General features: G+C 44.0%; 2 protein-coding genes across 4 annotated transcripts in view; both read left to right on the forward strand.

Annotated features, from left to right (window-relative positions):
* LOC141182781 (gastrula zinc finger protein XlCGF66.1-like) overlaps positions 1–25,985 on the forward strand; it is a 177,550-nt gene that overhangs the window by 18,970 nt on the left and 132,595 nt on the right. For 2 of the 3 annotated variants that reach the window (XM_073660889.1, XM_073660888.1), the window contains exon 7: positions 1,549–1,669. The exons of the other annotated variant lie outside the window; for it this stretch is intronic. The gene's annotated coding sequence lies outside the window, so the exon portion shown is untranslated. Of the gene's footprint in view, positions 1–1,548; positions 1,670–25,985 lie in introns of those variants that run through there. 3 annotated transcript variants of the gene reach the window in all.
* On the forward strand, positions 402–3,411 carry LOC141182889 (uncharacterized). Its single transcript, XM_073661006.1, has 2 exons — positions 402–462; positions 1,549–3,411. Exons 1-2 carry the CDS (start codon positions 402–404, stop codon positions 3,321–3,323), a joined length of 1,836 nt encoding a protein of 611 aa, XP_073517107.1. The 3' UTR covers positions 3,324–3,411.

Raw genomic sequence — 25,985 nt, forward strand, 5'->3', positions numbered from 1 at the left:
AGTGAGATAGGAAGAAGAATAGTCAGATAGCCGGGTCAGAACCAGGAGGACAGAGAAAATACTAAATCAGAAGACACAAGAGTAGTCAGTAAACGGGCCGAGGTCACAACAGGAAACAAATACACAAGCCGGGAGCTGAGCACAGAGGACTGAACCAGAGGAGAACAAGGCTGTATCTGGCAGCTCCCGGCAATATGCTCCGAGCTTTAGTAGGGTGCGGTGCTTTCCAAATGGCTGAAGCAGGGAGCAGATTACTTCAGCTGGACAGCACACACACCCATACTGCCAGACTGGATGGTACTACTGGTCCCAGGCTCCCTAATCTTAGTGGCAGCGCAGAGCCTGCGCCACCCAGAGCTTCTGGTTCTAACGTCTCTTCCATCACAAGTGCCGCCTGCGGAATGAATAAGGCTTCTCCTGGTGACAGAAGGAGACGTCACACAAGTCGAAGCAGGAGGAGAAGTAGATGTCCCAGAGGAGATGGTACACACCTTTTGCAGAAGCCCTAATATAACAAAATGGCAGAAAACCAGAGCAGTAGAAATCCCCATAAAGTGACTCCATTTTGGAAATTATAACCCTCAGTGAATTAATCTATAGGAGAAGTGACTATTATGACTTCACAGTCACTTTCCAAAAATTAGCACACGGTGGATGATGGAGAGTGAAAATTACAAATATGCCATTTTATTACCCAACACATAGTGTCCAGATTGTGCTCCAGGAGACACACACCATCAATTAAGTGGGTTCTTCTCACTATAGTAATGCCAAATACATGGATGCTAAATGTGGTTTGGGCGCACTGCAAGGCTCAGAAGCGAGGGGGAGATCTGACTTTGGGAGAGCGGATATTGCTGGATTGGTTTATGGAAGCCATGTTGATTCTCAAGAGCCTTTGAGCCACTAATAATGTGGAAACCTCTGTTTTTCCATTGACAGATGATGGACTTGAGTGGGGACTTGTTTTTTGTTAGATGAGTAGAAGTTTTTATTGGTGTCATTTTTGCCTACATAACATTTTTTGATGGCCTCTTATTCCATATTTTGGAGGCAGAATGAACAAACAGTTGGACACCACGCTCTACTGGTTCATCCTATGAGGTTTTCTATTAGACTGTGAACTGTCATTCTGTCAATAACTTGCCATTCCTACAGGCATTTTAAGTACAATTATCACAAGAATCCCATAGAAAAATAAATAAAGATTGCATACCACTTCTAAATCAATCTAAACAAACACATCTCTGGGCTACATGCTATTCCAGGAAAATGAAGATATATATGCTCAAGTTTAAAAATCAATTTTATTAGACACAAATCGAAAAAATAGAGGAATATTGAAAATATTTTAAATATTCCTCTATTTTTTAGATTTATGTCTAATAAAATAGATTTTTAAACTTGAGCATATATCTCTTCATTTCCCTGGATTAGCATGTAGCCCAGGGATGTGTTTGTTTAGACATTTTAAGTAGAAATCTTCAAAAATATAAATTTCAGGGACATTTTATTCAAAATTAATAATTGTGTTTTTTTTCTTGGTAGATGACTGTACCAGGAGATCAGATGAACAGGAGATTTTTAAATCTGACGATCTTGAGATCCCACAAGATACAATTGAAGTGAATGCCATTACTCCAGATATACCATCATCCCTTCACAGCAAACATCAATCATCTGATCCTATGAAACAGGTCCTATCTTCTGATTCATTACCGACTACTAAGGAAAATCAAAATAAAATAAGCATTAATAAACGAACTGCTCCTAAAGCAAAGAAATCTTTTTCACGTTCAGAAAATGGAAATAGTTTTACCCTTGAAAAGTCTATTCTTAAACATCAAAAAATACACACAGCGGACAATAGATTGTTTTGTTCCAAATGTGGAAAATGTTTTAACCAGAAATCAGTTTTTGTTGATCACCAGAGAACCCACACAGGAGAGAAGCCTTTTTCATGTTCAGAATGTGGGAAATGTTTTAAACGGAAAGCGCATCTTGATAACCACCAGAGAATTCACACAGGGGAAAAGCCCTTTTCCTGTTCAGAATGTGGGAAATGTTTTAACCAGAAATCAGCTTTGGTTAACCACCAGAGAACCCACATAGGGAAGAAGCCTTTTTCATGTTCAGAATGTGAGAAATGTTTTAACCAGAAAGCGCATCTTGATAGCCACCAGAGAACCCACACAGGGGAGAAGCCCTTTTCCTGTTCAGAATGTGGGAAATGTTTTTACCAGAAATCAGCTTTAGTTAAGCACCACAGAACCCACACAGGGAAGAAGCCTTTTTCATGTTCAGAATGTGAGAAATGTTTTAACCAGAAAGCGTATCTTAAAAACCACCAGAGAACCCACATAGGGGAGAAGCCTTTTTCATGTTCAGAATGTGGGAAATGTTTTAACCGGAAAGCGCATCTTGATAGCCACCAGAGAACCCACACAGGGGAAAAGCCCTTTTCCTGTTCAGAATGTGGGAAATGTTTTAATCGTAAAATGATTCTTGATAGACACAAGAGAACTCACACAGGGGAGAGGCCTTTTTCTTGTTCAGAATGTGGGAAATGTTTTAATCATAGAATGATTCTTGAAAGTCACAAGAGAACCCACACAGGGGAGAAGCCCTTTTCCTGTTCAAAATGTGGGAAATGTTTTACAAGGAAATCAGGTTTGATTAAGCACCAGAGAACCCACACAGGGGAGAAGCCCTTTTCCTGTTCAGAATGTGGGAAATGTTTTAATCGTAAAATGATTCTTGATAGTCACAAGAGAACCCACACAGGGGAGAAGCCCTTTTCCTGTTCAGAATGTGGGAAATGTTTTAACCAAAAATCAGTTTTGGTTGCGCACCAGAGAACCCACACAGGGGAGAAGCCTTTTTTATGTTCAGAATGTGGGAAATGTTTTAATCATAAATCACATCTTAATAAACACCAGAGAACCCACACAGGGGAGAAGCCTTTTTCATGTTCAGAATGTAGAAAGTGTTTTACAGACAAATCATCTCTTGTTACACATCAGAGAACTCACACAGGGGAGAAGCCTTTTTCATGTTCAGAATGTGGGAAATGTTTTAACCATAAATCACATCTTACTAAACACCAGAGAACCCACACAGGGGAGAAGCCTTTTTCATGTTCAGAATGTAGAAAGTATTTTACAGACAAATCATCTCTTGTTACACATCAAAGAACTCACACAGGGGAGAAGCCTTTTTCATGTTCAGAATGTGGGAAATGTTTTAACCAGAAATCAGCTTTGATTAAGCACCAGAGAACTCACACAGGGGAGAAGCCTTTTTCCTATTCTTCTTTTTTTTAATGCAAGAAATTTTTATTGAGATTTTTTCATTAGTTTTTTTTTTTTTACAAAACAAGAAATCAGTACATAGAAATAATAAAATAACATACCATAGGGATGACATACATGCATCTCTCCTATATATCCTTTCAGCTTGCCCATTACCGTCTGATAACTTTCAGTTACTATTTCTTACAATTAACATTCCACATTCTTGATATCTTTTATATAACCTTAATATTGTAATAAACATTATAATCCTATACACATATAGGTGTGCTATATTACCCATACCACATGTATATTGGAATTCCTTAACATTACAATGAAACATTAGACCTCACCAATACCCCCCTTCTCCCATAAGTCAATGTCTCTCCAACAATAACCCCCTTGATGGCATTCCAGGTGTATCCAACCATAAGCCCCATATTTTCTCTAATTTATTCATTCAGTTTTGTTTTTTTATATACCCCTTTTTGTAATCTGATAATATTATTTACCTTATTTTTGCATTCACTAATTTCTGGAGGTGAGGGGTTAATCCATTTGGATGCAATATGTTTCCTAGTTTTAAATAAAATACGTGAAATCCCTATTGAAATTGGGTCAAATTCCATATCATCCTCTAATATACCTAATAGGCATTTTTTGGGTCTGGTTGAATATCTATTTTATATACCCTCTTTATAATAGACAGAACTCCTTTCCAGTATTTACCTAACTCCCGGCATTCCCATAGCGGATGTAATAGGCCCGCAGCATCCATTTTACATCTTGGACGTTCAGCAGCAGTCCGGTATCCTATGTTACATAGGAATCTAGGCGTCTTATATTTCCTGTGTATTAATATGATCTGGGAAAATCTCTGCCCCTCATGTAAAGATAATTGGGGAACCAGTTCTAATACCGCTCTCCATTGATCCTCAGAAATTGGACCTATATCTCCATCCATTTTTGTCTAGCTGGAGAAGGAAATATTTTTAAATAATTATCAAGAAGGATTCAGTAAATATCAGAAATACGACCCTTAGTATTTCCCTTCTCTAATACCAGCTTAACAAAAGTATTATTTTCTACCCAAAAGGGAGTCCATCTTGATTGTGCATTAAATGAATGCCGAAACTGTAGATATTTATACAATTGTTTATTTGTCAACCCAAACTCCCCCTTTAATTGATCAAAGGACTTAAGTATCCCTTCAGACAATGTTTTATATCGTATATACAGTACAGACCAAAAGTTTGGACACACCTTCTCATTAAAAGATTTTTCTGTTTTTTCATAACTATGACAATTGTACATTCACACTGAAAGCATCAAAACTATGAATTAACACGTGGAATTATATACTTAACAAAAAAGTGTGAAACAACTGAACATATGTCTTATATTCTAGGTTCTTCAAAGTAGCCACCTTTTGCTTTGGTGACAGCTTTGCACACTCTTGGCATTCTCTTGATGAGCTTCAAGAGGTAGTCACCGGAAATGGTCTTCCAACAATCTTGAAGGAGTTCCCAGAGATGCTTAGCACTTGTTGGCCCTTTTGCCTTCACTCTGCGGTCCAGCTCACCCCAAACCATCTTGATTTGGTTCAGGTCTGGTGACTGTGGAGACCAGGTCATCTGGCGTAGCCCCCCATCACTCTCCTTCTTGGTCAAATAGCCCTTACACAGCCTGGAGGTGTGTTTGGGGTCATTGTCCTGTTGAAAAATTAATGATGGTCCAACTAAACGCAAAACGGATGGAATAGCATGCCGCTGTAAGATGCTGTGGTAGCCATGCTGGTTCAGTATGCCTTCAATTTTGAATAAATCCCCAACAGTGTCACCAGCAAAGCACCATCACACCTCCTCCTCCATGCTTCACGGTGGGAACCAGGCATGTAGATTCCATCCGTTCACCTTTTCTGCATCGCACAAAGACACCGTGGTTGGAACCAAAGATCTCAAATTTGGACTCATCAGACCAAAGCACAGTTTTCCACTGGTCTGATGTCCATTCCTTGTGTTCTTTAGCCCAAACAAGTCTCTTCTGCTTGTTGCCTGTCCTTAGCAGTGGTTTCCTAGCAGCTATTTTACCATGAATGCCTGCTGCACAAAGTCTCCTCTTAACAGTTGTTGTAGAGATGTGTCTGCTGCTAGAACTCTGTGTGGCATTGACCTGGTCTCTAATCTGAGCTGCTGTTAACCTGTGATTTCTGAGGCTGGTGATTTAGATAAACTTATCCTCAGAAGCAGAGGTGAGTCTTGGTCTTCCTTTCCTGGGACGGTCCTCATGTGAGCCAGTTTCTTTGTAGCGCTTGATGGTTTTTGCAACTGCACTTGGGGACACTTTCAAAGTTTGCCCAATTTTTCCGACTGACTGACCTTCATTTCTTAAAGTAATGATGGCCACTCGTTTTTCTTTACTTAGCTGCTTTTTTTCTTGCCATAATACAAATTCTAACAGTCTATTCGGTAGGACTATCAGCTGTGTATCCACCAGACTTCTGCACAAAACAACTTATTGTCCCAACCCCATTTATAAGGCAAGAAATCCCACTTATTAAACCTGGCAGGGCACACCTGTGAAGTGAAAACCATTTCCGGTGACTACCTCTTGAAGCTCATCAAGAGAATGCCAAGAGTGTGCAAAGCAGTCATCAAAGCAAAAGGTGGCTACTTTGAAGAACCTAGAATATAAGACATATTTTCAGTTGTTTCACACTTTTTTGTTAAGTATATAATTCCACATGTGTTAATTCATAGTTTTGATGCCTTCAGTGTGAATGTATAATTTCCATAGTCCTGAAAATACAGAAAAATCTTTAAATGAGAAGGTGTGTCCAAACTTTTGGTCTGTACTGTATGTTATATATGTTTTATATTGTATAAATTTCTTTATCCACCCAACTTCGGAATCCCTCTAATTTATAGAACTCTTCATATTTATAATTAAAGCATATAGATGTAGATTCATTGCTGTCTCCTATTTCAATTATATCTTTACCCCTATCCCAGACCTCGTAGAGTAGAGCAAGTGTAGGGTATATTGATTTCTTGTGTGCGAGGTCATTCAATTCCACTATATGAATAGGAATATTCCAAGATGTTCCTGAAGTAATTAACCGCTTAATACTATTTGGGTTTGCAGCGCTATGCCACCCACCCAAATGTTACAATTGCGCTGCCATATAATACAGTGGGGCAAGAAAGTATTTAGTCAGCCACCAATTGTGCAAGTTCTCCCACTTAAAAAGATGAGAGAGGCCTGTAATTGACATCATAGGTCGACCTCAACTATAAGAGACAAAATGAGAAAACAAATCCTGAAAATCACATTGTCTGATTTGGAAAGAATTTTTTTTCAAATTTTGGTGGAAAATAAGTATTTGGTCAATTACAAAAGTTCATCTCAATACTTTGTTATATATCCTTTGTTGGCGATGACAGAGGTCAAACGTTTTCTGTAAGTTTTCACAAGGTTGGCACACACTGTTGCTTGTATGTTGGCCCATTCCCCCATGCAGATCTCTAGAGCAGTGATGTTTTGGGGCTGTCGCTGGGCAACACAGACTTTCAACTCCCTCCAAAGGTTTTCTAAAGGGTTTTGATCTGGAGACTGGCTAGGCCACTCCAGGACCTTGAAATGCTTCTTACGAAGCCACTCCTTTGTTGCCCTGGCAGTGTGCTTGGGATCATTGTCATGCTGAAAGACCCAGCCACGTTTCACCTTCAATGCCCTTGCTGATGTAAGGAAGTTTGCTCTCAAAATCTCACGATACATGAGCCCATTCATTCTTTCATGTACACGGATCAGTCGTCCTGGTCCCTTGGCAGAGAAACAGCCCCAAAGCATGATGTTGCCACCCCCATGCTTCACAGTAGGTATGGTGTTCTTTGGATGCAACTCAGCATTCTTTCTCCTCCAAACACGACGAGTTGTGTTTCTACCAAACAGTTCTACTTTGGTTTCATCTGACCATATGACATTCTCCCAATACTTTTCTGGATCATCCAAATGCTCTTTGGCAAACTTCAGACAGGCCCGGACATGTAATGGCTTAAGCAGGGGGACACGTCTGGCACTGCAGCATCTGAGTCCCTGGCGGCTTAGTGTGTTACTGATGGTAGCCTGTGTAACGTTGGTCCCAGCTCTCTGCAGGTCATTCACTAGGTCCCCCTGTGTTGTTCTGGGATTTTTACTCACTGTTCTTGAGATCATTTTGACCCCACGGGGTGAGATCTCGTGTGGAGCCCCAGATTGAGGGAGATTATCAGTGGTTTTGTATGTCTTCCATTTTCTAATTATTGCTCGCACAGTTGATTTTTTTCACACCAAGCTGCTTGCCTAGTGCATATTCTGTCTTCCCAGCCTGGTGCAGGGCTACAATTTTGTTTCTGGTGTCCTTCGACAGCTCTTTGGTCTTCACCATAGTGGAGTTTGGAATGTGACTGTTTGAGGTTGCGGACAGGTGTCTTTTATACTGATAGCAAGTTCAAACATGTGCCAGTACTACAGGTAATGAGTGGAGGACAGAGGAGCCTCTTACATAAGAAGTTACAGGTATGTGAGAGCCAGAAATCTTGCTTGTTTGTAATTGACCAAATACTTATTTTCCACCAAAATTTGAAAAAAAAATTCTTTCCAAATCAGACAATGTGATTTTCAGGATTTGTTTTCTCATTTTGTCTCATAGTTGAGGTCTACCTATGATGTCAATTACAGGCCTCTCTCATCTTTTTAAGTGGGAGAACTTGCACAATTGGTGGCGGACTAAATACTTTTTTTCCCCACTGTATATTAGTGCATTAGGAATCGCCAAAACACCAGATTCCTTGTCACTTTGTAGATATTCACATTTTATCCTAGCCGATTTATTTTTCATATAAGAGAACGAAACTTGCTATGAATTTTCTGAAAATGGGAATTATGGATCCAAATAGGGGCATTATGCAGAATGTATAATAGTTGGGGCATCAATATCATTTTTAATAAGTTCCCTCTTCCTACCGCTGATAATGGTAATCTCCACCACACATCGATTTTCTTTTTATACTTTTCCAGAAGAAGATATAGATTCAGTGCAATGTAATCCGGAGATCTTATTGTTATATTTATACCCGGTATTAGAATTTCTCAGCCGTTTGTATTCGTGTATGTTCTAATATGCTGGAATCAGGGATATCATCACATGGTAGAATAACCGACTTATCTCAATTAATGGACAGGCCTGACCATTCACCAAACTCTCCAATAATGTTCAGAATAGGATCAGTAGACTTCTGGATATCACCTACTGTACATATATAACTGTTTGTGTATTATACAATCACTGTATTTTATGTAGTGTGGGCCCCCGCTTCTGCAGTGCCACCATGTAACCAATTGCTGGTGAAATAAAGGTTTTTGACTGACCTCATGATTGGTGTTTCTGCTTTGGGTTTCTGATTATTCCCAAATGGTCTGCCATTCATATCCTAGCATGGATATGTCACCATCTTATTGGTACTAGACAATTGTCTGATACGTAGATACTTTCCTTTGGTTTGATATATATTATTTGCTTCGTTCAATTTTTGTTTTTAATGTGTTAACCCCTTTACCCCCGAACGTGGTTTGCTCGTTAATGACCAGGCCAATTTTTACAATTCTGACCACTGTCACTTTATGAGGTAATTACTCTGGAACGCTTCAATGGATCCCCCTGATTCTGAGATTATTTTTTGTGACATATTGTACTTCATGATAGTGGTAAAATTTCGATGTGACTTGCATTACTTTGTGAAAAAATCAGAAATTTGGCGAAATTTGAATTTTCAGGCCCTTAAATCAGAGATTTATGTCACACAAAATAGTTAATAAATAACAATTCCCACATAAAACACACGTCACCCACTATAGGCAATACTAAGGGGTGTAATGGAGTCTAGACACAATGAAATTTAAAAAATTACAGTTTTTATTAAGTCATATATTAAAAGAAAAAAGTTTTTTTCCATAGAACAAAACAATGATTAAAAAGTTAAGAAGGAAAATTTTCAGCTGTCCAGGATTAGGTATATGGGACTCAATCCAAAGGCTCTTGTAGGATCGAGGGTAGGGTTAAGATATTTATTCCCTCAATGAATATATAGATATCAGCAATCCAGCTTTTAATGCTTACTGGCCAGAGGGTATAAAGTACAAATGCCCTATAAAGTGCCAGTGCCAGCAGCATGGGCTTATTGCCCCAATATAGCTATATCAAAGGGACATTCAGATAATAATATTGTGGTGAGACCCAACCACTATATCCCCAGTTGTCATAATGTCAATTACTTACAGCCAGAGGAGAGAGAAAGTGACCCAGTGATCCTGGTGCTGCACCCCGATGACGCTGTTTCGCCATGCTTCTTCCAGGGGGGGTTAACCACTATAGCTTAACTGGCTCTTTAAATAGTGCCCGTGCCCTATCAAATCGCACTGATATGTACATGTGATGCTCGGTGTATTGGGCGCATGAACGCCGTCTGGCATCTCGTAACTACAGAAGAGACTTGGAACGCAAGCGTGGAATGCTTCGCCCTCCTAGGTGCGCCTGACCGGAAGTCCACGAGCGCCGCCGGCTGCGCATGCGCACCCACCGAGCGTGACACAGGAGATGGAGAATGAGTGATGCGCCCAGTAGCGTAGTACAAAAGAGGCGGGGCTAGTAAGGTCAGAAAACGAAACAGTCTTCATCCTATTCCCAATGAAAGGGAAGAGATTGGTCTCTACCCTATTTTCTCTTCTGTTTTCAGTCCATATGTTTATGTATATAAATATATATATATATATGTGTATATATGTCTTTTAGCTACAGCAATGTAACCTATGATTAAGAACCCCTGTTTGGTTGGAAACGCGTAAGGTCTGCCTTACATATGGCGCTTTTTTAATGGAACTAATAAAATGGACGTTTTAACTTCACATCTCTTGTGATGGATACGGAGAAGGTGCTGGAGTTTACTTCTAGTATGTGATACTGTGCGGGCACCATATTGCTGCAGGCAATTTTGTTTTTCCTCCAACAATATGGCACCGCCGGCCGCGCTTGCGCAATGGCATCTATCGGCAAATGAGAGACGCTATTGCGCATGCGCGGGCGTAGGCGCCATTTTCATGCATATAAATGTCAGACTTGGATATACCCAATTGCATATGCATTATTTAAAATAGGGGGCAGGTCACTGAACGCACAGTGACCTATCAGAAAGCAGACAAATGAATACACAAGCAGATCACCAAGATAAAGCCCCTCCCCAAATGCCCGCCCCAGAGCACGAGCATATCATTATCTCAGAAATGACTATAAAGATTACACAAGAACCACTGGATGGATTTCATCAACAAAGGTGTCATGTCAATCAGTGTAATGTCGCCCACCTGACAGTGTATGTACTTTAGTTTGCACAATCCTGCGCTTTAAGTGAGGCAGCCACACATAGAACTAATCATATATAAATACAGACGTATAAACCTGCTGCCAATCTATTGTGAGTATATGTGATCTCATATTAGCTATGGAGCGATGATAAACCCTTATGTACAATATGTGACTCCATATTATTGTACATTAGCTTAAATAATTTCAATTTCAGCTAAATAAAATGCCAAATTTGGTATTGATTTATTATTTTTAATGCATGCTACATCAATTTGATTGAAATACTCAGTGACTGTGTGTAGAAGCATAAGGAGGAGCACAATTACGATAATATAGTACATTTTTATATATTTTCAGTTTTTTTTGTGTTTTATAAGAATTCTTAGTGACGACATTTACTCACTATATGGCATCAAAATACACAAGACCGGTAATCTAACAATAGACCGCAATGCATACAGAACAGGGGTTTAGACAATGATTCAAAATCAGCGAGATAAGAAAAACCTATTAGAAGAACATGTGTGGAAGCCGCACGCTAACAATCGCTGGGTATCTAAGGTGGAGACAAGCTGGCGTGTCAGCCATATGCTGCGGAAGGAGAACAGATCATTCGGGGGGAGACAGACTTGTCACAGCGGGGATTTACAGGCCGTCTTTTCAGTAAACTTGCATACAGCCCCCATAAAGAACTTTTCCATAGGTGAAGACCCGAGGCCGCAGTGTCTCAAGGCAGGTGGAGAGACTAATGGAGGCTCTAATCCTGGTGATCAAGAGATGGAGAAACAGCAAATGCTGATAAGAAGTGTGAGAGGAAGAGGAGGGTGCAGATGGAGATGTAATAGAAAAGCATGGTGTCCCTTCTCAGATTTACACCATGCGGTACCCCGGTGTTTCGCTGACAGACCACCATCCTCTCTGGTTCTCAGTATCTTCTCCGTATCACCACTTCTAAGGGGTTTATGTGTTTTATCAATTGCATAAATGATTAATGTGCCGAGATGACTTTGATGTTCCTGTATAAAATGTTTGGAGATTTGTGATATGTTTCTCTTTGCACCTTTGTTCTCGATATCATTAATATGTTCTCTGATTCCAGCCTGTAACCGGCGTTTTGTGCTGCCGACATATTGTAGATTGCCGGCCGTGCGTCCATCTTGTATATTACACTGCTCATGTTGCAATTAAGAAACGTTTTGATCTAATCGGTGTTTTTGTTACTTGAGTCAGTAACATTCTGACATTTGTGGGAGTATTTGCATGTTTTGCCGGATGTTGTTCCACACTTGAAAAAACGCTTTAAGTGTAGAAAACTAGAGGAAGCAGCTTGTGTAGTTGTCAAAAAACTAAGAGGCTCGATCCAAACATGGTGCTTTTCTGGATACTACTCTGCACCCACCTTTGATTATTTTAGCTATATCTGGGTCCTCCTTCAAAATGGATAAATTATTATAATCGATTCTTTTAATTGTGAAAACTGACTGCTGTACACTGTGTGCAGAATTATTAGGCAAATTAGTATTTTGATCACATGATACTTTTTATACATGTTGTCCTACTCCAAGCTGCATAGGCTTGAGAGCCAACTAACAATTAAGTAAATCTGGTGATGTGCATCTCTATAATGAGGAGGGGTGTTGACTAATGACATCAACACCCTATATAAGGTGTGCTTAATTATTAGGCAACTTCTTTTCCTTTGGCAAAATGGGTCAGAAGAGAGATTTGACGGGCTCTGAAAAGTCCAAAATTGTGTGATGTCTTGCAGAGGGATGCAGCAGTCTTAAAATTTCCAAATTTTTGAAGCGTGATCACTGAACAATCAAGCGTTTCATGGCAAATATCCCACAGGGTCGCAAGAAGTGTGTTGGCCAAAAAAGGCGCAAAATAACTGCCCATGAATTGAGGAAGCTGCCAAGATGCCATTCGCCCCCAGTTTTGCCATATTTCAGAGCTGCAATGTTACTGGAGTATCAAAAAGCACAAGGTGTGCGATACTCAGGGACATGGACAAGGTAAGGAAGGCTGAAAAACGACCACCTTTGAACAAGAAACATAAGATAAAACGTCAAGAATGGGCCAAGAAATATTTTAAGACTGATTTTTCAAAGGTTTTATGGACTGATGAAATGAGAGTGACTCTTGATGGGCCAGATGTATGGGCCAGAGGCTGGATCAGTAAAGGGCAGAGAGCTCCACTCCGACTCAGACGCCAGCAAGGTGGAGGTGGGGTACTGGTATGGGCTGGTATCATCAAAGATGAACTTGTGGGACCTTTTCGGGTTGAGGATGGAGGGAAGCTCATCTCCCAGACCTACTGCCAGTTTCTGGAAGACAACTTCTTCAAGCAATGGTACAGGAAGAAGTTGGTATCGTTCAAGAAAAACATGATTTTCATGCAGGACAATGCTCCATCACATGCATCCAACTACTCCACAGTGTGGCTGGCCAGTAAAGGTCTAAAAGAAGAAAAAATAATGACATGGGCCCCCTTGTTCACCTGATCTGAACCCCATAGAGAACCTGTGGTCCATCATAAAATGTGAGATCTACAGGGAGGGAAAACAGTACACATCTGGGAACAGTGGGAGGCTGTGGTGGCTGCTGTACGCAATGTTGATCGAAAACAGATCAAGCAACTGACAATCTATGGATGGAGGCTGCTGAGTGTCATCATAAAGAAAGGTGGCTATACTGATCACTATTTTTTTGGGTTTTTGTTTTTGCATGTCAGAAATGTTTATTTCTAAATTTTGTGCACTGATATTGGTTTACCTGGTGAAAATAAAGAAGTGAGATGGGATTATATTTGGTTTTTATTAAGTTGCCTAATAATTCTGCACAGTAATAGTTACCTGCACAAACAGATATCCTCCTAAGGTAGCCAAATCTTAAAAAAAACACTCCAACTTCCAAAAATATTAAGCTTTGATATTTATGAGTCTTTTGGGTTGATTGAGAACATAGTTTTTGATCAATAATAAAAATAATCCTCTAAAATACAACTTGCCTAATAATTCTGCACACAGTGTATTGCAGGACAAGTGTAGCGGGGACGTCCTTTTGATCGAATTGATTAGATTTGTGTTTGAACCGGGTTTTGTCCTCAACTATTTTTTCGGCTCTATTTAGCCTCCAATTGCTATAACCTCTCGGATTGTATATTTCTGATATTTCTTCTCTTATATAGCCACTTTCCATGCTACAATTACGTTTTGCCCGGATCATCTCCCCTACAGGTACACCTCTAGTTGTATGTTTTGGTTGATGACTCTTTGCATGCAGGATTGTATTACCTGCTATACTTTTTCTGAAAGTTGAGGTGATCATAGTTTTAGAGGGAATGCCAACCAGATTTACTTTCCAATCATTTTTATTGAATTTTATCATAATACGAACACGAACGCAAACAAGGTTCGGAAAGGGGAAAGGGAATGAGGAAGGAGGGTGAACAAGTGATTTAGCACAATTTATCCAAAACAAAACAAATTAAAGGAAAGATACAACTTACAATGACACAATGGAGGAATGCAAGTCAATTTGTGTTTTCTATAACAATAACAAAGCATAAACTCTGAAAAAGACAGAAGAAACCTCTGCAGGAAGCTTTTAAGTATGAAGAAATATATGATTTCTGTGAACTTCTCTTAGTCAGGGAATTTTTTAGACCATAAGGACCGTTTTTTTGAATTCCTTGTTGAACCATTAATGCTTGATGCGTATCTTATCTCGTATGATTTGTGAAGTGAAATCCTGCCTAATATTTCAAAGAAACGGGGGAGTTCTGTTTTTTTCCAATTAAATGCAATGGAGTTTTTAATTACCAAACAAATATGAATGATGAGAAATCTGGTTTGTGAAGTCAAAGATTCCAATTCTAGAGATAGAAGGGCTTTTTGGGGTGTAGACTGTTAATTAATTTTGACGTTTGTGCCCAGATTTTCCTGATTTTTGGGCATTCCCAGAAAATATGAAGCAGATCTCCATGCTGTCCACAGTTCCTCCAGCATAGAGGAGCGTTGTTAGGGTCAATATGTGAGAGTCTTGAGGGAGTATAATACCAACGTGATAAGATTTTATAAAATCCCTCATGCAGCGCCATGCAAATATTTGAGGCGTATGATGAGCATAGGGCATTTTCCCACATTTCTAGTGTAAAAGATACGCTGAGGTCTGCTTCCCACCTTTTCATAAATGTAGTTTTAGTTGACAGGTCATCCTTGTTGAAGCAACTATAAATGTACTTCAAACTTCAAAAAATGTTGTGGTTTATGTTGCAGAGTAGATTCGTTGAAGCTTCTGATAATGATCTTTTATTAGAGAGAAATAGCATAATCAGATCTTTTGTCATTGAGTAATAAAGGAAATCACTTGATGCCAATTTAAATTTAGATTTAAGTTCTATGAAGGGGATAAAGTTAGTACCGTCATAAATGTCTTTAATTTTGTTTATACCGATGGATGACCAATGTGGGGGGAACGGGTGTTTATATATTGCTGCGATAAGCGAAAGAGGAAAGTTCGTAGAGTTGTTAGAATTATTTTTATTTCTTTTAAGATTAGAAAGCTTTTCCCAGGCGAACAAAGCTGCTTGGAAAATAGGGTGAGATGAAACGATTTGAGATTTCTTAATGCCAACCAGATTTAAATCTAAAAAATCTGTGTGTGTCCATTCTTGATGGAAAGTAAACCTTAAGTTAAATGGTTGCAATTGAAATAATCAAATTTTGTACAGCAGATACATCAGAATTCCATATGATGATCATATCATCGATGTATCTGCCGCACCACCATATATAGTCTCTATATGGATTGTCCACGCTGTACACATACGCCTCCTCCCACCAGCTCATAACTAAGTTTGCTAAATAGGGGGAGTATTTTGCCCCCATTGAAACTCCATTGATTTACATGAAATATGTTTCATTAAACAAAAAATATTTTTTTTTATGAGCAAATGTACAACATCCAAAACAAATAATTGTAAATCTGCTGAGAAATTACTGTGTTTTTTCATGTGAAAAGTGAAAATTTAGAGCATGAAGAGCTATTTTGTGGGGGATCGATGTATACAGTGAGACCACATCTGAGACTATCCAAGAAAAATTTGTTTGCCGTGTGATTCCACTCATGGCCTGCAACATGTCATTACTATCCTGAAGGAAACCAGGTGCCCTCTGGACGAGGGGCTGGAAGAGCCGGTCAACCCACTCCCCCAGAGAGCCAATGCCAGACACGATTGGTCTCATGGGGGGTGGATATATTTCTTTGTGGGTTTTGGGCAGAGCATACAATATTGGCATGACAGGATTTTCTATTTTGAGATACTCCATTTCTTTCTTTGAAAAAAACCCTAAACTGAAACCTTGTTCCAACAAAGTAAAAAGTTTAGTTTTAACAGACTGAGTTGGATTACCTGATAAACGCCTGTACACATTATTGTCAAACAGCATATCTTCAACCCAGTTCACATAATCCTTTTATCCGTGACAACCACTGATCCTCCTCTCTGAGGTTTTGATAAGTTGTTCTTGGTTCTGAGTTGTTGTAAGGCGCACTGTAAACTGGGTTGGATATTGCTGGTATAAATTCATCCATCTTGGAATTTTTCAGAAAGCGTCTTCAGCTCTGATTCTTTTGTTTTGTAATTGATCCATAGCTGGTTTTGCGTTTTTGTACTGGATATAAATTTGGATTTGGTACATTGATGACATCTTGATGAGATTATCAGCAGTACTGTTATGAGTATTTTCTTTTTCCAAATCCTGCAAGCAGAACAGTGAAAGTTGCTCCGTTAAGCGTAATGACCTGAAGGCGTTTTCTGGATTCAATTCACCACAATGTGCATTAATTCGATCATTGTCAGAATGCTTTCTAAGAGGGATATTCCTGATGAATTTGTTGACATCACAATTGTGCACAAAAAAGATTGAAATTGTAAGTGGGTACAAAGTTCTCACCATATGACGAGTCTGTGTCGGTCGTCAGTTGAGGCTGTAGTAGATAAGTTACAGGGAATCTGTCACCCCTGGCACTTATCTGACCTCTAATATGGGCATACAGGTGATATAAGTGTAAATCTACACCTACCTGTATATCCCATATAGAGGTCTTGTTGCTATGAAATGTTTTTTTTTTATTCCTACAAGTTTGATGCGTTCCTGTCCCCAGGCCCGCAAGAAATCCCGCCTCCTGCGTGAATTACAATGTTTCCCCCCTCCCCTGCACGTCAGTGCCTTGTGACGTGCTGTTGCCGCGGCCAAATCCCGCGCCTGCGCACTTCTCCTTTTACCCAAGGCGCACTTCTTCCTGCCGTCTATGTTCATTGGTGTAGCGCTGGCGTCCCTGCCCTCTGCTAGGCAGGGACGCTGCTCCCCTCACCGCTCTGCTGTCAGAGCGCGCTCCGTCCCGGCGTCCTCTCCCCGCTCTGCTGTCAGCACGCGCTCCGTCCCGGCGTCCTCCTCCTGCTCTGCTCTCAGCGCGCGCTCCTTCCCGGTCCCTGTGCTTAGGGCGCGCGCTCCCCTCCTCTTAAAGGGGCCGCGCGCGCCGCCCTAAAGAGTCCCCGGCCAATGGCCGGAGGACTTCATCATATATAAGGCACCTCCTCCAAAATGGAGGTGCCCGAGCAATGTTGTTTGCACCTGTGTCTCACCTGTGCTTCAGCCCTCAGGTCCCGTTGCCAGTTACCTGCCAGTTTCCTGCCAGTTTCCTGCTAGTTACCTGCCTGATTCCTGCCTGAATACTTGTTACCTGTCTGCCAGTCTGAGGTCCGACGGTCTGCCTTACTACTCCTGTCAGTCTGTCTAAAGGACCAGCCTGCCCGCTCACCTGGGAGCGCATATCAGCTACCTGCCTGCTTGCCTGAGGTCCGACGGTCTGCCTTACTACTCCGGTCAGTCTGTCTATGGACCAGCTTGCCCGCTCACCTGGGAGCGCTTCTCCGTTATCTGCCTGCTTGCCAGCCCGGAGGCTCCGTTGTCACGTGCTGTGACCACCAGCTATCTCAGAGACTCTTGCCCGCTCACCTGGGAGCGCATCTCCGTTACCTGCCTGCTTGCCAGCCCGGAGGTCCCGTTGTCACGTGCGGTGACCACCAGCTATTCCAGAGACTCTTGCCCGCTCACCTGGGAGCGCTTCTCCGTTACCTACCTGCCTGCCAGCCCGGAGGTTCCGCCGTCACGTGCCGTGACCACCTGCTATTCCAGAGACTCTCGCTTGCTCACCTGGGAGCACACATCTACCATCTGCCTGCTAGCCTACCCGGAGGCTCCGCCATCACAGGTCGTACCTACCCCTTACCCAGAGACTGCCCTGATCACTTGCCGTAACTCCCTGTCCGTTCACCCAGAGACTGCCACCCGCTCCCTTACAAGGGCCGCCCCCTTGTATAGTAGCTCAGAGGTTCCGCCTCCCGGACCCGTTACAGTTTGCTCGGGCCATGGAACCCGGTGGCACCCAAGCTCCCTCGCTCTCGGACCTCTGTCTTGAACTGTCCCGTCAGAGGTCCCAACAGGAGGCCATCCTGGGTCACCTGCGGAATGTTAATACTCGCCTGAACACTCTGTCTGATCCACCAACAACCTCGGCCAGTACCATGGTATCCTTTTCCGGACCCCGGCTCTCTGCACCTCCTCGCTTCGGAGGCGACTCCGTCCTGGCTCGGGGCTTCATAAATCAGTGCACCCTGCATTTTGAACTATTGTCCCACCAGTTTAACTCCGACCGAGCCAAAATTGCATTCATCATGTCCCATCTCACCGGGGAGGCTCTGGCCTGGCTAAATCCTCTATGGGAGAGAGGAGACCCCCTGGTGTCCGACTTGCCTGCCTTTCTCACGGCTTTCCGGAAAGCCTTCGACGAACCCGGACGGAGGACCTCATCCGCATCATCTCTGCTACGCCTCCGTCAGGGAAGCCTCACCGTGGGTCAATATGCCATACGGTTCCGTACCCTTGCCTCGGAGCTGGCCTGGGATAACGAAGCTCTGGTATCCGTCTTCTGGGAGGGTCTGTCCGGCCGTATTAAAGATGAACTTGCTGGTCGGGACATTCCTACCACTCTCGATGACCTAATAACTCTTGCCACCCGGATTGACCTACGGTTCCAGGAACGTGCCAAAGAGGTCACCCGTGAAAAGGGGCTTCCACGTCTGGTTCCTACTTTTCTGAAACCCGTCACTCCTTCCGTTTCTCCCCAGGTACACTCTCCTGAGCCTATGCAGGTCGACCAGACCAAGATAGTCAAATCCCGTCAGGACTTTCGCCGTGCCGAGGGGAGCTGCTTCTACTGTGGCAGTAAGGAGCATCGGATCCGTGCCTGCCCGGAGAGGTCGGGAGAACGCCTGTGTCTAGGTTCGCTCAGAGGACTTGATCTAGACAAAAATAAATCCTCTCCATCCCTGCTGCTGTCTGTCTCAATCATCTGCGGGGAGAATCGTTATTCCAAACTAGCCCAACTTGACTCTGGAGCAGCCGGAAATCTTATTTCACTGTCCCTGGTGGAGAAATACCGCATCCCCACCAAACCTCTGGCTGTACCCTTGTCTGTTGTTGCCGTGGATGGGGGCCTCTTATCTCGCCCCATCCAATTCATCACCGAATCCATTACTCTGCAAGTGGGTATGCTGCATTCAGAGAGTATCTCCCTTCACGTTCTGCCTGGACTCTCTCACGCCCTCTTGCTAGGTCTGCCTTGGCTCCAGAGACATGCACCCGTGCTTGACTGGCAAACCGGAGAAGTCCTTCGCTGGGGACAAGACTGTCATAAAACCTGTCTGGTTCCCGTCCATTCCGTCCGTCCCTCTCCTATCCCAGCTAATCTACCTGGACTTCCGATTCCTTATTGGTCTTGTGCTGATGTCTTTGATATGGAGGAGGCAGAGACATTACCACCTCATAGACCATGTGACTGCCCCATCGATCCCGCCAGAGTAATGCAGGTGGCTCCCGTGAGTCTAAATTGTCTCCCTCCTGGTAAGACGTTCGTATCGGTACCTGATCGGGAGAGGATCCTACACTGGGGTCATTCGTCTAAACTAGCTGGCCACGCCGGTCAGAAAAAGACCCTCCAGCTTATTACCCGGCACTACTGGTGGCCTAACCTGCACAAGGATGTTATGGACTTTGTTTCTGCCTGTGTGTCCTGCGCCCGCAACAAGGTTCCGAGACACCTGTCGGCCGGCCGCCTTCTTCCTCTGCCAGCACCTGCTGCCCCCTGGCAGCATATAGCGATGGACTTCGTAACTGATCTGCCCGTCTCTGCCGGTTGTACGGTCATTTGGGTGGTCGCTGACCGCTTTTCCAAGATGGCTCACTTCATTCCCCTGCCAGGTCTTCCGTCTGCACCCGAGCTGGCTAGAGTCTTTATCCGCCACATCTTCCGTCTTCATGGCCTGCCCCGTCACATCGTGTCGGATCGAGGAGTACAGTTCACTTCTCGTTTCTGGAGAGCCACTTGTAAATTGCTAGACGTCACTCTGGACTTCTCCTCCGCTTGCCACCCGCGGTCTAATGGTCAAGTGGAGCGGATCAATCAGAACCTGACCAGTTACCTCCGGCACTTCGTTAATGCTCACCATTCTGACTGGGTGGATCTCCTGCCATGGGCCGAATTCTCGTACAACAATCACGAGAGCGAGTCTTCCTCCATATGGGAGAGTACCCGGTCCGCACTCCTTCTGTCATCCGAGCGTATGAAAAGGCACGCTGACAAAGGACGTCTGGATCCTCCTCAATTCCGTCCTGGGGATAAAGTCTGGCTCTCGTCCAAATATGTCCGGCTCAAGATCCCTTCCTATAAGTTGGGGCCTCGGTTCATCGGCCCACTGGAGGTTATCAGTCAGATCAACCCGGTGGCCTATAAATTGAAACTCCCGGCCAACTTACGGATCCCTAACTCCTTCCATGTATCTCTCCTCAAACCTGTGGTACTTAACTCTTTTTCTAAGTCTACAGGTACGCCTCTTGCTCCGGTTTCTGCTGAGGACGAGTTTGAGGTAGAGAACATTCTTGCCACCAAAAGGGTAAGAGGAAAGACCTTTTTCTTGGTAGATTGGAGGGGGTTTGGTCCTGAGGAGAGAACGTGGGAGCCCCGGGAGAATATCCATGCCCCTCTCATCCTAGCTAAATTTCTGTCTGGCCTAAAAAAGGGGGGGCCTAAAGGGGGGGGTACTGTAGCGCTGGCGTCCCTGCCCTCTGCTAGGCAGGGACGCTGCTCCCCTCACCGCTCTGCTGTCAGCGCGCGCTCCGTCCCGGCGTCCTCTCCCCGCTCTGCTGTCAGCACGCGCTCCGTCCCGGCGTCCTCCTCCTGCTCTGCTCTCAGCGCGCGCTCCTTCCCGGTCCCTGTGCTTAGGGCGCGCGCGCGCGCGCTCCCCTCCTCTTAAAGGGGCCGCGCGCGCCGCCCTAAAGAGTCCCCGGCCAATGGCCGGAGGACTTCATCATATATAAGGCACCTCCTCCAAAATGGAGGTGCCCGAGCAATGTTGTTTGCACCTGTGTCTCACCTGTGCTTCAGCCCTCAGGTCCCGTTGCCAGTTACCTGCCAGTTTCCTGCCAGTTTCCTGCTAGTTACCTGCCTGATTCCTGCCTGAATACTTGTTACCTGTCTGCCAGTCTGAGGTCCGACGGTCTGCCTTACTACTCCTGTCAGTCTGTCTAAAGGACCAGCCTGCCCGCTCACCTGGGAGCGCATATCAGCTACCTGCCTGCTTGCCTGAGGTCCGACGGTCTGCCTTACTACTCCGGTCAGTCTGTCTATGGACCAGCTTGCCCGCTCACCTGGGAGCGCTTCTCCGTTATCTGCCTGCTTGCCAGCCCGGAGGCTCCGTTGTCACGTGCTGTGACCACCAGCTATCTCAGAGACTCTTGCCCGCTCACCTGGGAGCGCATCTCCGTTACCTGCCTGCTTGCCAGCCCGGAGGTCCCGTTGTCACGTGCGGTGACCACCAGCTATTCCAGAGACTCTTGCCCGCTCACCTGGGAGCGCTTCTCCGTTACCTACCTGCCTGCCAGCCCGGAGGTTCCGCCGTCACGTGCCGTGACCACCTGCTATTCCAGAGACTCTCGCTTGCTCACCTGGGAGCACACATCTACCATCTGCCTGCTAGCCTACCCGGAGGCTCCGCCATCACAGGTCGTACCTACCCCTTACCCAGAGACTGCCCTGATCACTTGCCGTAACTCCCTGTCCGTTCACCCAGAGACTGCCACCCGCTCCCTTACAAGGGCCGCCCCCTTGTATAGTAGCTCAGAGGTTCCGCCTCCCGGACCCGTTACAATTGGACTGGAAGAATCTTGTGCGCAGGCGCCAGGAAGTCAGAGCGATACCAAATATGTGTCGTTTATTTTATTTTTTTTTCATAATATTAATTTATAAGTACAATATATATTTTTATTTTTAAAAAATATTTTTTCAACTTTTTTTTTAACTTCTTTACTTTGTCCCACTGTAGGACTTTCACTTTCTACAGTCTGATCGCAGTTACCTATAATATAACCGGGGATGCATGTCTCTGTCTGAAGCCTCGATAGACTGCGCATGCGTGACGCGCAGTCTGGCTCCAGACAGAAGCATGCATGGAGCCGTTACAGGTAAGAGTATATGGCGCCGGAGATCGCGGTATGCGTAGAAACTGAATGCGTACCGCGATCTCAGACGCTATACTTACCTGACCGGGAGGAGCGTTGCGGTGGCGCCTCTCTTTGCCGTAGACCGGGGCAGGAGTGAGGCGTCGGATAAGCGCATGCGCATAGCGTTATCCGGCGCCATTTTACTGAAGACACATTTGCAGTGTGTCTTCATAAAAATGACGCCAGACAGTGCGGTGCTCCGGCGCCGCACTCCTCCCCCGGCCTCCAGCAGAACAGGACGCAGCAGCGCTGAAGCACAGAGAAGAAAGGTGAGTAGAACTGTTTATTTTTTTTGTATGTGTGTACAGTGTGAAAGGGATGAGGTGGCCACACATACCAGGATTGTGGGGTGAGGGGACCAAGCATACCAAGATTGGGGGGTGAGGGGACCATGCATACCAAGATTGGGGGGTGAGGGGTACCACACATACCAGGATTGGGGATGAGGGGTGCCACGCATACCAGGATTGGGGATGAGGGGTGCCACGCATACCAGGATTGGGGATGAGGGGTGCCAAGCATATCAGGATTGGGGATGAGGGGTTCCATGCATACCAGGATTGGGGATGAGGGGTGCCATGCATACCGGGATTGGGCATGAGGGGTGCCATGCATACCGGGATTGGGCATGAGGGGTGCCATGCATACCGGGATTGGGGATGAGGGGTGCCATGCATACCGGGATTGGGGATGAGAGGGGCCATGCATACCAGGATAGGGATGAGGAGTGCCATGCATACCAGGATTTGGATGAGGGGCCATGCATACCAGGTTTGGGATGAGGGGTGCCATGCATACCAGGATAGGGATGAGGGATGGGGTACCATGCATACCAGGATAGGGATGAGAAGTACCACACATACCAGGATTGGGGATGAGAGGTGCCACGCATACCAGGATTGGGGATGAAGGGTGCCACGTATACCAGGATTGGGGGTGAGGGATGCCATGCATACCAGGATTGGGGGTGAGGGATGCCATGCATACCAGGATTGGGGGTGAGAGGTGCCATGTATACCAGGATTGGGGGTGAGGGGTGCCATGCATACCAGGATTGGGGGTGAGGGGTGCCATGCATCCCAGGATTGGGGGTGAGGGGTGCCATGCATCCCAGGATGGGGATGAGGGGTGCCATGCATACCAGGATTGGGGGTGAGGGGTGCCATGCATCCCAGGATGGGGATGAGGGGTGCCATGCATACCAGGATAGGATGGTGGGGACAGGATGGGGGCAGCACAAATACCAGGAGGGGAGCAGCACATACCAGCATGGGAGACCATATACCAATAAAAATGCTCGCCACCTGGGCGTAGAATGGGTTCAATAGCTAGTAAGATATAGCAGTGCAGGATCACTGTTATACCTTGTAACCTGTCAGCCCTGCAGACACAAGCTAGTTTGACCATGCACTATGCATGATCAAACTAGCTTGCAAGTATCTGATCACCCGGATGTTGTCATGACGAAATCGGGTCACCATGGCAACGATCGAGACCCCGCGATGACATCACGGTGTCTCCAATCCAAGGTAAGAAGGGCTGTTTTTCCTCTCCCTTCTCCCGAAGTGCTACGATCTACTTCAGTCACATCATTTCGTGGTTTAATGTGCTGGGAACAGTGCGGGACCACTCTTGGCACTGAGTACCAGGTGTCAGCTGTCAGAATCAGTTGACACCCGACGGCAATGATGTCCGCACAGCCTCTGTGCGGGTGCAATCGCCTGTACATAATAGTATGTATCTGGTCCATAAGGCCCAGGGCACAGGGATGTATTATTACTGACCACGTCATAAAGGGGTTGATGACATCACAGTGTCCTATTGAAGGTTCCTGAGATGGTATTTCTGTGCCTTTTTGTTTCGGTTGGTGTTTCCTTTCCTCCTGTGCTGTTTTTTCTTGTTTGTTTCTCTTGTAATAGGAGTTTTTTGGCTCCTGAATAGACTCCAGGTCGGAGTCCTCTGTTGCTCCAGCTGAGGTATCTGGCTCAGAGGAACTAAAGGTGACCTCGTTAGTTGTACGATGCATATTGGGACCATATTTATGGTTTCTGAGGATGGATCTAGGGGATTTGCCGGTTTTGTCCCACATTCCCCACTCATAAACTTGATCTGTGGATTAATTATGGGAATCATGTTCTAGTTTTCGTTGTATAATTTCCATGATTTTCTCTTCTGCTTTGCTAATTTTAGCATTGCTTTTATTAATGAAATCTTCAAAGTGGTATTTTATCCCAAAGTCTTTCTTCCAGTGATAATCCCAATAAATTCTTTCAGCAATCATGGCTTGATCTGACCGGCTGTTATAAATGTGGAGCGCACCGCTGCAAGGCTTGTGACTACGCCCAGAAATCTAAATCATTTATCCTCTTAGCGCCCGAGACAATTTTCACCTTAATGACCAGGCAGAGTTTTTGAAATCTGAACAGCATCACTTTACGTGGTAATAACTCTGGAACCTCTCAGCGGATCCCAGTGAATCTGAGTTTTTCGTGACACATTTTACTTTATGTTAATGGTAAATTTAAGTCCATATTTTTTGCATTTATTTGTGAAAATATCCGAATTTGAGACAATTTTGAAAATGTTCCAACTTTCAATTTTTATATCCTTAAACCACTTAGTCCTGCTGTACTAAATAATTAATAGACAACATTTCCCATATGTCTACTTTACATCTGCATCATTTTTCAAATGTCATTTTATTTTGTTGGGATATTAGAAGGGTTAAAGGTTTAGCAGCAATTTCTAATATTTTCAAGAAATTTCCAAAACCTGTATCTTTAAGGATTTATTTAGATATAAATGGACTTTGAGGGGCTTATTTATCTGAAACTCCCCGAAAGTGCCACCATTTTAAAAACCGCACCCCTCAAATGCTTCAAAATTGCTGTCAGGAAACTTTTTTAACCCTTCAGGTGCTACACAGGATTTAATGCAAAGTGGAATTAAAAACTATAAATTTAAATCTTGCTTCTAAAATGTTGCTTTAGCCCCACTTTTTCACTTTACAAGGGATAGCATGATAAAATGGACCCCAAAGTTTGTTATTCAGTTTCTTCTAAACGCACTGATACCCCCATATGTGGTCAGAAACCTCTGTTTGGAAGGGAAGGAGCCCTATTTGAATTTTGGAACACAAATTTGGGTGAAATAAATTGTGGGCATCATGTCGAATTTGCAGGGCGCCCAAAGAGCAGAAACCCCTCACAAGCACAAGTTACTCCATTTTGGAGACTACACACCTCAAGGATTTTATCCAGGGGTATACTGAGAATTTTGAACCCACAGGTACTACACAGAATTTGATAACATTAGGTCGTCATATTGAAAATTTTCATTTCTTTCACAAAAATTTTATTTTAGCCCCAAATTTATAATTTTCACAATGGATATTAGGAGAAAACGGACCCCATAATTTGTAACTCGATTTCTACTGAACACGATGATACCCTATATGGGGTAAAAAACGTCTGTTTGGGCACATGGCTGGGCTAGAACAGGAAAGCAAACTATTTGTCTGGAATAAATTGAGAATGCCATGTCGCATTTGTAGAGCCCCCGACATGTGAGAACAACAGAAACCCCCCCACAAGAGACCCCTCAATGAATTCATCTACGAGTGCACTGACCATTTTTAACCTGCAAGTGATATATGAAACTTTACAA

The sequence above is a fragment of the Phyllobates terribilis genome, unplaced genomic scaffold (assembly GCF_046119375.1).
Source record: "Phyllobates terribilis strain yellow unplaced genomic scaffold, ASM4611937v1 Scaffold_36__1_contigs__length_13169755, whole genome shotgun sequence".
In the NCBI taxonomy this organism is placed as follows: domain Eukaryota; kingdom Metazoa; phylum Chordata; class Amphibia; order Anura; family Dendrobatidae; genus Phyllobates; species Phyllobates terribilis.

Excerpts from the sequence above, each read along its gene's own strand:
- LOC141182889 (XM_073661006.1), top strand. The coding sequence starts at position 402 with ATGAATAAGGCTTCTCCTGGTGACAGAAGGAGACGTCACACAAGTCGA. Across the intron at positions 463-1,548 it reads AAGTCGAAGCAGGAGGAGAA|ATGACTGTACCAGGAGATCA; the intron begins GTAGATGTCCCA and ends TTTTCTTGGTAG.